Genomic DNA, 13,909 nt, shown 5'->3' with positions numbered 1-13,909 from the left:
TTTACTGTAGAGACCGCGGTGCTCACAAAACGCTGTGCAGACCCCCCATTGAAGAAGCTAGCCAGCCCCCCCTTCCCGGCGTAAGGAAATGAAGAGGAGGCTACATAAGAAATACTTGATTTTGATCCTGGCATATTCAGGTCTACTTCTGCTAATCCCGTACGTGTTAGATTACCGGGATAAATCTCTTCAACGCGCCAGACAGGGACTGCCGCAGCAACAAGCCAGATGCCCAGATTTGGAGAACACGGTGGCCCTTCTCTGGGATAACGGTTACAAACAAAACGGCAGCGAGGCGACTGAGCACGCAGTCAACCGGAGTCAGACTCGGATACACATCTACCTGCACGCCACCTGGAGGACTGGCTCCTCGTTTTTGGGGGAGCTGTTCAACCAGCACCCCGATGTTTTTTACCTGTACGAGCCAATGTGGCACATATGGCAGGCTCTGTACCCGGGGGATGCGGGCAGTCTCCAGGGCGCAGTGCGTGACATGATGAACGCCCTGTACCGCTGCGACTTCTCTGTCCTCAAACTTTATGCCGGCTCGCAAAACATCAGCACTTCGTTCATATTCGGCTGGAAAATGAACAAGGTCATATGTTCGGAGCCGCTGTGTGATGCGCACAAGCGACACGAAATAGGACTGGTGAAGGAGGACCAGTGCGCAAAGTGCCAGAAGCGGGACATTAGGGAGCTGGAGAAGGAGTGTAAAAAATACCCGGTGATGGTGATCAAAGGAGTCCGTGTTTTGGACATGAGCACGCTGGTTCCTCTGATGAAAGACCCCGCGATCAACCTCCAGATCATTCAGCTCTTCAGAGACCCGAGGGCCGTGCACAACTCCCGCCTGAAGTCCAAACAGGCCCTGGTGAAGGAGAGCATCCAGGTGCTGAGGAGTAAGAAGCAGACCGACAAGTACAAGCGGCTGCTGGTGCCGAGCAACAGGGTGAACCGGGCTGAGAGTTACGTCTCCAGCGCGATGGAGCTCATCTGTGACAACTGGCTCAGTGACATGATGCTGGTGATGAACGCGCCTCCCTGGTTGAGGAGGAACTACGTCCACACCCGCTACGAGGACCTGGTCCTGCAACCCATGCAGGAGCTTCAGAGGCTCTACCGCTTCGCCAACCTCTCCACCTTCCCTGCCCTGGAGAGGTTTGCGCTGAACATGACACACGGTCAGGGGTATTCATCAGACAAGCCGTTCTTGATCTCATCTAGGGATGCAAAAGAGGCTATCTATGCCTGGAGGGAGCGACTCAATGTAGAGCAGGTGAATCAGGTGGAGGCCTATTGCAGCGAAGTCATGAGGCATCTGGGGTATGAGAAAAACAGCAAGGACAAAACCACATGAGGATGTGCCACCGGGAATAGATTGGTTAAGGTATGTTGAGATCACACAAAGGGGTTCAATTCAAGAGTCTGTTTTGACAGAAGAGTGTCAAGAGTCTCATCATGTTTCTAAACCTTTGCCTCTGAACAGGAAGTTGGTGGTTAAACAGAAACCACCCTTCAGGTTCCAAGTCGGCTGCTGTGCTCTGTGGCTGATCCCTGACCTTTGACCTCCCTCTGAGTTAAAAACAGAGCGTCCGTATGGGGATCAGTAGAGTAACACATTTTTATTCATTTGACGCAGCAGGCCTATGCACGGTTTGATTTGGGGCGCATAGAAGCAGCATGGTGTTATGACAACACGATGTGTTCCAGCATGCAATTTTACACAAGTGTGACGTGGAAATGTGAAGCCCCCAGTGCACATATGCTGGAATTTTAAGCATCTTTATACGTCACAAAAACATGTCTGGAAGAGGGGCCTTTCGTTTTATTTGAATGAATATGATTTTTCTTTCAAAGTAAGCAGTCTTCAATGAAATCCACCTGTTGATTGTGATAGTTTTTAAATGTTCTCCTTACAGTCCCACCTTACACTGTCTTTTAACCATGCTGCTCAGATAATAATAAACTCTGCTCCTGTGTTGTAGATAAGTGCTCTGCTGGATACTCACAATCTCTTAATATGTCACAGTGTTGCTGCTGTGTAACAAATCACGTGTTCGATTTTGTTCTGTGATGAATGCAGGCTTTCCAGCATTGCCATTTGAGCAACAGTGACACCACTGTAACAGATTTTGTGCAGCAAGACAGTCACAGAAATGTTTCTCCCTCCTTAATGAGTGATCTGCTGTTTGATAGAGGCCTCATTGTTTTGTCCTTGGCAATGCGGGGTCCTCTCATGGATAGCGGGGGGCTGGCAGCGAGTCAGTGGGCCTCAGACTCCACGGTCAAGAAGGGGATCATTGTGTGCGGCTGTCCGTGCCAGGATAGAGCTCCCAGGGTTACCTACCAGCCTGTCACCACCAGCTCTCACAAGCAGACCCTTTAGAGCTCGGCTGCCTGCAGGCCGTCCGCATGGAGCAGAAACAGGGTGGAGGCAGCGGGTGCTCCTTATCTCACCGCCTCCACCCTGACTCTAGCACCGATAGAGCTATTGATGGAGGCCAATTTTATTGAAAATGCATGTGATACTTATGCTCTGTAAATGTCTCACCGTGCTGTGCCAATGATTTAACGGTTTCATTTTTATCCTCAGCTGATTTTCTTTTTCTCTTCCAGGGGCCTGATATTCAAGGCTGAGGGCAAAAGGTGGAATAACAAAACAAGCAGCTGGAATGTGGTCTGCCGAGAGCTCGCAAGCAGCACTACTGGGTTGTTTTCCTTCTGCTGAATCGGGTCAGTGAACTGGAGAAAATCCCAAGTGGAAAGAACAGCCAATCACAGACAGATTCATTTGAAACGGGGAGGCAGCCGCTTATTTTTACAGTGTTACCTGTTTAACACCAGCGGAAAGAGAAAATGTGGAAGAGGAAACAATCAAGAAGACAGAGATGAGGCTGGTGTGTGCTGCCGTTACTCTGGCCTGCTTCTATCCTTCTGTCCTTTTTAGTAGCACTAATCCCCCTCGCAAATCCCCTGCAGGCGAGGACCATAAAAAGCCAGAGATGGGTCCTTCTTGGGAGATGAGTGCCAGAATCCACGGGGGGCAGCGTCGGGTTCGCTCTCACCTGCGTGACTTATCCGTCCAGCCTATGAGTAAGTGAGGCAGTAATTTTGAGCATTACTGGCATTTAACAGCAGTTGGCTCACTAACAATGCCAATCTAGATGCTTTGAAAGAAGAAACTACAGTATTTTCTGGAAAAGAGGCCTAACAGAGGAACTATTGTTCCTCCCCCGGCCCCTCAGGAATCCACACAGCTGCGGCGCCCCACTGACAAAACACTCGCATTGGTGTGACATTTTCTAATATCCCACAGACGTGTCTTGGAGAGCTGCCTCTGTCCTCTTCCAGTGAACTTTTTAAGCAGGTTCTCACAAACACAACAGACGGTACTGAATGATATTGTGCTCCATTCTTAACTGTTTTTAGTTTTTGTCTAAAATACTGTAAAATGCTGCGACACCCCTCTGGTTAAGAATGTGTTGAGATGGGGTACGAAGTTTACCAGCATCCACGTGTTCAACTTTAGAAGTTGGTTTTGTAATGATTGTTCTGGGTGAAATACCTGAAAAAGTTAATAAAGAAATAATTTTAAGACTATTTAAACTGACTTCAAGAAAAACTGGAGGTGCGTCTTGTGATTTTTGTGCACACTGATGCACACTGGCATGATTTTATTGGCTGAGCTTTAGATTAACTGTACATTTCATCATTATGACATGATGTAAACTTGGGCAATGCTGAATGTTTGTGTAGACACAGATTTATAAATACAATGAGCCTGAAAGTGTCTCCATAAAGTTTAATCCAATTTATAACGTACAACAGTTTGAGTTCCAAGTGAGTCAAAAAAGGCTCATAAGAAGTCCCCAAGTCAATGTGTGTTTGATTGCAATCTAACTAATGTATTTCAGTTAATCCCAAAGAATGCAAACTTCCTTTGATGGCTTCTGGAAGCAAAATGAACACATCTGAGTGGCTCATTATTTGACGATTTTTATTAACATGTTGACATGCAAACCATGGTAGGCAGAACCAGGCGGCAAGTTGCATCTAGAAGCAACAGGTGCCACATATTGACAAATGAGCTACATCTCATATTTCTCAGGTACAGAGAGCATGTAAATATAGCCAGCAAGACAACTGACAGCAACACAGTGTGGAGATAGAGTGCACATGAAGGTTATACAAGAGTCCCGTGATTGTCCTCTGCTTGAGGTACAGTCCCAAACTGCTCTCGCTTGTTTGTCTACAGCCATCAGTTAAGCCGTCCCTTGATGTTTTGCTGTCCATAAAGTGCTCCCGTGTCTCAGGGAAAAACTCAGGTCAGATTGTCCTGTACATGTCGATAAATGTCAGTTCTTCTGTCTCTTTCTGCGCCAACCTTAGTCGATACAGCGGGGATTATAGGGACATTCTCAACAGATATGATCAGAAACACAGTTCTGTTTTGCACAATATCCCTTGTAGGTTATACTGTATGTAGAGGGTGTACCCTTTCCATATCACAGAAGAGATGGTGTGAGCATAAGTCCAAGTCTAACAGCAATGTTTTATTCAAGCATAACAGTGAATAAGTGATTATTTTTATGCCCCAGATCCAGACAAGCTTCGCTATCATTAGACTGTGAAAGGAAACATTAGACAGAGCACAGCTTCACATTACTTCTCACTTCAGCTAGAATTTAAATGACCCACAGTGCATACAGCTTGGCAACAGCTTACATAACTAGATTCATTTCCTCTTGGACGTCCTCAGTGAGCCATAAAACTTGTGTGGGGCTTCTCCCTGGTGTGAAAGCCTGAGATTTAACTTAACACAATGGCGCCTTTCACACCTGCCCTTGTGTACTCATGCATAAATGCAGCATCCCCTGTGTGCAGTCGAAGGAAAACACAAAAGGCTATACGTGCTATGTGGTGAATTTTAAAATGGTGTGCGGTTGAAATGTCTAGACATGTGAAAGGGAACACAAAATGTGTGAAATAGAAATAGCCTCTTCCTACTCAGAGAGCGAGTTGTTGTTTCAACTAGCTGTTCCACAAGCCCTTCAGGCTTGTGGAACAGCTCTGTAAACCCTAACAATTCTGCCAGTTAATATTAATATGCTACTATTTACATTTTATTGGTGAGGAGCTAAATATAACATCTTAAGGGGGAGCGAATATGGTTAGAAGGTCACTGAAGAGTAACTGATGCAGTACAAATAAACATTTCTATAGTTCACCAATCAACCTGTAGGTAAATAATATGGTTCAATGGTCTGTTGTGGAAAAATGTAAGCCAACAGGGAGTAATGGAGTGGGTGAAATTTGGAAGCCCAAAGTCATGGTCTCCTAAGGAGGATTTGCAGGTTGGGAATAAGTCTTACCGCACGGCTCTGTAGCTCGGAGGTGAAATAAAGTCATATATATATATAATCAGTCTAATGCTGAGAAAACATGCATTATCTGGTACCAAAAGAGGAAGTGCATTCACTAGTTCACATCTTTTATTGTTAAGACTGCTAAAGAGAACTGCAGGTTTTCCCATTTATTACAGGTTTACTGCAATTTCAGAAAAATGAGTGTTCAGGTTTGAAGTAATCCAAGTTTAGGGAAGTCTCCAGGTTATCATTATGTATGTGCAGTGACTGCTAAATAAATGTGTAAGTGAAGTGTTGTAGCTGCAAAATTGGTTTAAAGGTGAGGTACGTGATTCTAATCCAATACACGTCTGTCAAATTATGCAAATATCTCCTCACAGGCTGCTAGCTGTCCATTCTGTGTGCGCGCTGCAAAAAATCAGGTGTTTGTACACAGCTCTGGCTCTGTAAAATGGGAAACAAACATGGTGGCTCGGACCACACGACCCAACACTATACTAGCCGTTCCAGCCATTATTTGTGTATCAGGTAACATTAAATTACTTGCCCACAGACATTCATCTTATTTTCTAGTTCACCAACACATGCTGTTGTTGTGATGTTAGCTACAGTAGCAGGAGAGTTGTATCACTGTCTGGAGCTGGTGTGCTGGCTGTGGGACGGTCTCGTCATCTCCATGTTAGTTTCGCAGCAGCAACTGTAGCAACAGTCTGCTAACCCACAACCTAGCTAACGTTATAGTACTTGCAGTGTCCTTGTTTGCTCTGTATCACTGTGTATTTGTCATTGTATTGTATTTCTCCAGAATCACTTACCCCACCTTTAAAATAGTTTTGGGAAATTAGCTTATTAGCTTTCTGGCAGAGACTTAGATGAGAAGACCTTGGTGTCTGTACGGTACATGTGAAGCTATAGCCAGCAGCCGGTCTAAGTTTTGCTTAGCTTATAAAGGTTCATTTTGAAGGTAACAAAATCTGCCCAATACAGAACATCTGAAATAGTCCACCCAGACCCCCCTGAATCTTTTTTGTTTTTATACTTGGGTTTTGTAGAGGTTGAACTAATTAGCTAGCATTATAGGTTGTGGTATGTGGAATTCATTACCCTTGGACTTGGAATGGGAAAAGACACATCAAAATGTGTTTTAAAATAAGATAACAAATCCCCTAATTTTAAGTGCATCAAAATAAACTATAAAATACAGCAGCCACGCAAGGTTTCCCAATAAACAATTGTATTTTTGTATTTCAAAAAAAAAATACTTTTCCAAGGTACCATGAAGTCACTATTGGCCTATAGGATCTATTAAAGGGACAATGCAACAGCTTTTCTCTGCTTAATGAGTCGTGATAAAGCTGACATGTGCAACCACTTACCAGATCAGATATATATAATCTAAAGTACTTTATAAAGTAATTTTGTACAACAACTCAAACGCTTTATTATTTTAGTTGTACACAACCCATGAAAATGTAACATAGGCTGAAAGTAGAAAGCTAGTGTTAACTGTGAGGACTGCTACTGGGGTCAAATAGTTAGCAAGACCATTTCCTAAATTGGTAAATGACTTAGCCTAGGCTACTGAAACGAACACCGAAACGTAACAGGCGATCAAGTTTCTGTTCTGATCTCAACTAATCAACCAATCAGAGGCAGTATTTTAATGATGTCATCACCTAGACTTCCGACAAAGTATTTTACAGTATTTTTAAATTAAAAAAAATACAAAAGACTAAAGTATTTTATTATAAAAATATTAAGACATTTCCATGAACCATATCAAATAAAAATCACAAAAATCCTAATTTCTATTTTAAATACATGTATCGTAAATACTGCCCATTCGTGCTTGGGCTGAGCTAGACCCGCTGTTTTGCCCTGTTTTCAGTCTTTTAGCTAAGCTAACTGGCTGCCTTTTTGTAATTAATGGGCAGATATGAAAAAGGTATTTGATTTATCAACTAACTCTCCACCAGAAAAACAATTTCCCAAAGTATTCATATATATTTTAAGAACATGAAGCGTATTTCCCAATATTTCGAACTATAGATTCACATCCAAAAGACATTCAAAAGCATTTCAGGATGTTATACAATATTTAATCAGTCTACCGATGTGGGTTTTATTTTGCAAAATGCAAATGTATGCTGACTAATGTGAACTCAAAATCAAGGCCTCAAAAACTAGGACAACACAAATTATGAATTTATGTATGTTAATAAATATTAACTGTGAAGCCAGGAATGAAGGTTTAGGGACAACACACAAAATATCCCAAAATTTACAGGTGTATCTGTGTTTTATGAGACCAACTCACCATATCACTCTACTGAAGTGCTGACATTTTGATTTTCATTTGAGGGTATATGGGCTAAACAACCCAGAGATACAACTATGTAAGGGAATAACCACTGTTGATGCACATAAAGTATACCTGCTGGGTGCAGTAATGTGTAAGCACTGTGTGTTTCAGTGGCTGCTCTTCTTTATTTGGTACTCTAAGTTTCACTTCTCTGAAAATGTCAACACTTAAGTTTAAAGTTGTCGTATTAATCGTATTAATTTCTGTTCAAAGAACCATTTAGCATCCTTTCTTATGCTGGGCTTTCCTGCTCCTGCATGGTCTCCTATGCACACATGTTATCATACCAATTACTAAATGTTTAAACAATTAATCAAGTAACTGATTAGTCTTGACACAAAAAAGTTAGAATGTCAAACGTTCCTTGTTTCCAGTTAACTGAATATTTTTTGATTATTGATTGGACAGAACAAGCAATATAGTCAAACATCACCTAAGACATTTTTTTCTAATAAATGAATCGACAAAATCATCTTCAGATTAATCGACAATGACATTGTTAGTTGCAACCCCATTCCTTAGTCAAATTATTGATGTGAAAACCAGCTCAGTACACAGACAAAAATCCAAACCACTTACTTTACCCATGACAGGCTGCAGTGGTTCCTCACATGCCACACAGTCCTCCACACAGATGCTTTTGAAACAAAGGACATCCTCACAATTATACCACAGCAGCTTCAGATGAATGGTACACATTTACCAGAGAACTCCTGTTTCATCTATAAACTATTAATGTTTGGTTAGTGTAGTCTCATTTCAGCATCTAGATGGGGTGTAACAGCAAAGAAGCATTTTGTCAGTGCTTACTGGTGTGCTATGAAGACAAACTGGTCAGCTCTCAAGATGAGGGCTGCCAGGCAATTTCTCATTTCTCTACTTCTCCAGACAGTGTCACATGTTCAAAAGTGCAGACTGAATCTCTGATGAGTTTTTTTTGTCCTCATATTCTGCATAAAGATTTCCCTCCTGTTTATGCAGAGGAAACAATTAGTAAGACTGACTCACAGTATAACATAGAGAGTTTATCTCCTGACGCGCTAGAGGACACATGTCTCCTGGAGAACAAACTCAGCTCTGTAATGAGGATGAAATGCTCCTTGAGCTCTGCTCCCGGGCCTGGAGGGAGCTCAGAGTCGCTCTAAACCCTCCCCTCTTGTATACTACCTTATCTCCACCGTATCTTATCTCTGAAGGACTGGACGCTCTGCCCCAAGTATGTGGAGAGAGCTGAGGGTTGGGCGGTCTGGGGGTTGGGTCAGGGAGATTTGATGATGCAGATGGGGAAGGGAGGGTCAGACGTGATCCTCGATGGGGAAAACCAGACGCGTGCCACGGCTCAGCAGCTCTTGCTCGCGGGAGTCCAGTTCACGCTCCAGCGCCTCCTCTGAGGTGCTGCCGCTCCTTTTGCCATTCGCGCTCCAGCCTGACCCTCCGGCTGCGTCACCCCCACCCCCGGACGCCCCGTTTGCTGTGATGGCAGTGTCACCGAACATGTAGGTCAGATCGCCGTCGTTACGGATGAGGTCAGAGTCGTGGTCCCCCAGCTGCTCGTGGTTCTGAAAACACATCCATAGTGGAACATGAGGGGAAGGATGGAGAACATGAGGTGACACACAGAGTGGGTACACGTGGTGTGAACAGGTGAACAGACTGACATTAACAGTGCAAAGGCTCATAAGGGACACTATGGATTTACAGAAGGGAAGGGAGGAGACTTTCACTTAGTGGCAACTGTGATAAAGTGAAATTTAAACAAAAATCACAGGAAACCACAGGCTGCACAATAACACACAAACAAACCCTACAGTTCACTACAGGGTTTGTAAAACACTTGTGAAATGGACTTCAATCGTTAGAGAGGTTAAACCCAATTTACATCACACGTTGCATCCTGGGTAAGTAATGGATAGCTCTAAAACTGTAGCATGAGGTTCTCACAGCTCTCATTGACTGGCAGACAATCGATAGTCCGCCCATGTCCCGGGGGGGGGAACAGGATGAGTTACGGTCGGTTCAACAGGGATTAGCCTACTCAAATAAAGGGATAAAAAATTAGGAAAAAATAAATACATAACTCATTCTCTCCAACAATTATCCAGGAGGGGAAATGTAAAAAAAAGGGTTAGGGTTCGGGTTCAAATAAATCCATTAAGCATCGTGTGTAGTTAAAAGGGGAATGGCTACTTTTTAATTAAAATAGTGACAACTATTATATGAAGAAGAAAGGTCTATTATAAATGAATATCAAGAAGCCAACCTAAAGATTTGAAGAAATAAAGTAGAATATAGACATCAATGACAGCATGTCAAGCTTTAAAAGCAACTCAAAGAATAAATCTGATGATATTTTTCTAATGGTCAACAAAACCCTCAAAGAGGACCGATCCACCAATGAATTGATCCTAACAAGTATTGCAAGTGTATTTAAAGCCAAAGACCTTAAAAACACCGCATTGAGACACTGGGACACATGTTTCCTCATGACCCTGAATGTAGGCACTGTAGTTTATTTTGAGTTGATCCCACAGACATTGTCCGGCTGATCAATACTCACTAAAGAACCAGACGTGTATTAATCTGTGGCTGAAAATAGTCCCCAACATAAGCACTATGTCATTTAGAAAATGAAACTACATATGTGTGAGCTGTTTTTAAAGATTTGTGTATTCAGTGGGAACCACTGGGCTTGGGGCTGAGTGTCGCAGACAGTTGGAAAGTATTGAGAGAATTGAGAGTAATTGTCTTTCCATGGGATTTGTTGACCAAAACAAATATTCGAAAATTGCCAGCCTTTTCCTTCAAAAATAATTTAGTGAGTCTGATTCTTTTAAGAGTTGTTTCAAAGCCTTGAGGCCTGTCATTTATAGTAAACAATTGTTGCTTCTAAGCTATCTAGCCTGAAAAGTACATTGTCCAACCATATTTTAAATGTTTTTTGTAAATTCAGGTCAAAGGGTTTGTGGAGCATTTATTTTTCTCCCCATTTCATAATATCCATAACCAAAGTGGAACCAGGCAGGAGCTTTATTTAATCCCGTCTCTCCTCAATACAGAGTCCTGGACAGTCCTGATTACATGAAAAACCGCCTAAATTCATGGCTCATCTGGCAGGCAGCCCTATACTGGCAAACTAACAGCAACAAACCAGGGGAGGAATACATTTATAGAAGCAGAGCTTAAGCGAGATCTAAACTTTCAGAATTACATGTAAATAAAATACAATCTACATCTACTTTGCAGTAAAGAAATGTAATTTAGATTCTGTAACCCAACGGTAACAGGCTCTTTGGGTTACTGAGAAGGGAAGTTAGCCAAACACATTTCACATGAAATGAAAAGAAGAAATTGCCAGAGTTGATCCAAGTGTGACCGTGCCGTCAATGGGTGTTTGTGTTTAAAATATTGAAGCATAGTGTCTTTCAGAACAGTGATCATCATTGAAGTGGCGCTGAAAAGGGTATTTTGTGCCCCTTGAATGCAAAAAGGCTTCTTGACTTTCCATTTTCTCTCTTGCTAAAGGCCCCAGTGCTTTGTGTGTTTATTGGCAGGCACTGAGAATACTTTGACGATATTACAATTCTCCTGAGAGAAAAACCTTCAGTATTCACAGAGAGCCTTCCTGAGGCACCAGGCTCAGTTCTGAATATAGGAAAGGAAAACTACCACCTTTCAGTGAGTCACAGAATGCTTTGGTTATGACTAATTTGAATAACTATCTAAAATTAGACTTGTGTATTTTACTTCCTTACATATTTTCCGGCCTGTAGAAAAATGCCTCATAGTCTTAAAGAAGATTTAATAATAATAATAAATTTGATCTATGATATTGCGCTGCTAGCTAACCACTAGTTCATTTTAAGTGTGGCTTTATAAGACAGGCGGGGTTAGCTAGTCACCCCAAAATCTGATTTAGTTGCATACATTTAAGTAAGTGCTACTGAGTTGAAGCATATTCTTATTCACTTTTTTGCTGTGAGTTAGGTGAGAAGACAGAGATGGGGACTGGAGTCCGACTTAAGTCGCACACACAGTGACTTCAGACACGACTTGAGAGTCGTCCTCAAAACACTTCAGACTCGACTCGGACTCGAGAACAATGTTTATTTTTAGGAAACGTTACCTATAACCCGCCTAGGAACAGGTTGTATCAGCTGCACGTGTGCAGCCACACGTGCAAAAGGACAACAAACAGCTGCTGTGCTATTCATCATAAACTTTGGCTTTAAAAGTTCATACAACAAGGCCCAAACAAAGAAGCGCTGCACGCAAAATAGGTTAGTAACCTGAGGTTAGTAAACATGTTTAACTCAGCATTGGCCATCTAACGTTAGCTTGCTTCTTGCTTTAGCTAGGACCTACAGAAGGTTTACTCCAACTGTCGTCAGTTATGAAAACATTAATGAGCGTTTATTTACTTGCCAAACTTGTGGTGGTCGATTAACGTAATTATTTATTATTTAAGCTATAATTGACTGCATTGCACATTACATGGTTATAAGTGAACAGGTTACAGGTTTATTGTTGATCATGTAAAGTTACAGTTTTATTTAGTTAACGGTACACTGGGTTTAAGAGTCTGGTGGTGTGTTGACTTACAGTATTTAATAAGCTGTCATTAATTGTAGGCACATTGTAGCCTATATTAGACTGACATGGTTGTGCTCTGTAATTGAAAAACAGGTTAGAGCTTTGATCATGTAACGTTACAGTTTTATTTAGTTAACGTTACACTGGGTTTAACAGTCCCGGGTAAAGTAGTCAATAAGCTGTTAATAATTGCATTGCACATTACATGGTTGTGCTCTGCAAGTAAAAAACAGGTTACAGTTACAGCTATGCAGTTTTCTAAACAGCCTGGATTGAACACAGCAGGTGATACAACATTCATTATAACCACGTGAGACTTGACTTGGACTCTAGCTCAAACACTTCATTTCTGTGAGAAGAAGCTAAATGTGAGGCTACCACCAGCAGCCAGCTAGTTTAGCTTGGCAATAAGACTGAAAAGAGAGGGAAACCGCTAGTTCGGCTCTGTCCAAAAGGTAACAAAATCCACCACTTGCGTGTTTGTATGAACTGAACCAAAAATGATATAATGGGTTCATTAGTGAGCTTTAGAGGTGCTGGTAGGCGTACTTGGTTGACACGAGGCTAGCCTTTTCCATGTTTTCAGCCTTTGTGCTAAGCTAACTGGCTGTTGGCTGTGGCTTCATGTTTTGTACAGTGGTATTAACCTTCTCATCCGACTCTCAGTAAGAAAATGAATAAGTGTATTTCCCAAAGTGTTCAACTATTCCTTTAAATTCTCTGACCGGACAACATGCAGTGAAAGATTTTCTACTGTTTCTGCAGTGTGGACATGCATTTTTCACAGATCACTGGTCATGTCGGAGAGTCACTGCGTATTTGCTGTGTGCATAATGCTTCATAGCGCGTGTGGACACTCACCTCGTATGCCTGGGGACTGGTCAGACAGCTCGCCAGTGGTCCACAGCAGGCGGGCAGCGTGGAGGTGAGAGGCGGACCACTGTGTGTCAGAATGGGCTTCAGGTAACTGGGCAGTTATTAAGGAAAATGACCCAAAGGCTGGTTATAGTTTACATTACTCATCACATATCTGTACTTTCTAAAATGGCACCTTTCTTAAAGGATTAATAAGTTGTAACTAACGCCTTTATTAAATGTTAATAAATCATTACGCTTTATAACATCTGGGTTGCTAGGTTGTGAAAAGTTTTCCAAAACCTGGGAACCCAAAAGTCCAGCATTACACTTGCTTTGTCTTTTTAGCTAGCTTGGCACTACAGTTGATTTTTTTCATGTCTGCAGTTATAAATGTTTGTAAGCTTAAGCAAGTTTATAAATTAATTTTGGTAAAAATGTCCTGCAGCCTTTTTTCAGAAATTATTTGGTCAAACAGTCCATTGTTGGGTCTTTCTGATGTGAAAACACATCTGACAAAAGCTGGAGAAGGATTTCATTATAGTAATTTAATTATAAACCATTAATATAGCTATAGCTTATAGACCCTTTACATAAGAAGTGGTATGCATATATGACAAAACATAGTTTGCGAACCTATTCCAGTATAAAACAGTTTAAACAAGCTGTTGATAAAAATAGACCTTGAGGCCAGTCATTTCCTGTAAGAAGTTCTCTTCCTGCTGTAACCCACCAT

The 13,909-nt window shown here is 42.0% G+C and overlaps 2 protein-coding genes across 3 annotated transcripts in view; one reads left to right on the top strand and one right to left on the bottom strand.

The window, feature by feature from the left end:
* chst7 (carbohydrate (N-acetylglucosamine 6-O) sulfotransferase 7) lies at positions 1-3,627 on the top strand. The gene is made up of 2 exons (XM_038716627.1): positions 1-1,387; positions 2,617-3,627. The coding sequence occupies exon 1, from the start codon at positions 89-91 to the stop codon at positions 1,355-1,357; it is 1,269 nt and encodes a 422-aa protein (XP_038572555.1). The 5' UTR covers positions 1-88; the 3' UTR covers positions 1,358-1,387; positions 2,617-3,627.
* Positions 3,628-3,976: 349 nt separating this feature from the next.
* slc9a7 (solute carrier family 9 member 7) overlaps positions 3,977-13,909 on the bottom strand; it is a 31,046-nt gene continuing 21,113 nt past the window's right edge. For both annotated transcript variants that reach the window (XM_038716625.1, XM_038716626.1), the window contains 2 exons: positions 13,180-13,285; positions 3,977-9,287 (listed from right to left, as the gene is read on the bottom strand). In XM_038716625.1, the coding sequence (XP_038572553.1) occupies positions 9,024-9,287; positions 13,180-13,285 (370 nt within the window). In that variant the 3' untranslated portion in view covers positions 3,977-9,023. The remainder of the gene's footprint in view (positions 9,288-13,179; positions 13,286-13,909) is intronic.

This window comes from Micropterus salmoides, unplaced genomic scaffold, assembly GCF_014851395.1.
Source record: "Micropterus salmoides isolate LMB-PRFRI ecotype aquatic unplaced genomic scaffold, ASM1485139v1 Ms_hic_scaffold_13, whole genome shotgun sequence".
NCBI classification, from domain to species: domain Eukaryota; kingdom Metazoa; phylum Chordata; class Actinopteri; order Centrarchiformes; family Centrarchidae; genus Micropterus; species Micropterus salmoides.
Note: the sequence above shows the minus strand (reverse complement) of the source record. Positions and strands in the feature narration are given on the sequence as shown.

What these genes read in the sequence shown, in the direction of transcription:
- chst7 (XM_038716627.1), top strand. Translation starts at nt 89, where the DNA reads ATGAAGAGGAGGCTACATAAGAAATACTTGATTTTGATCCTGGCATAT.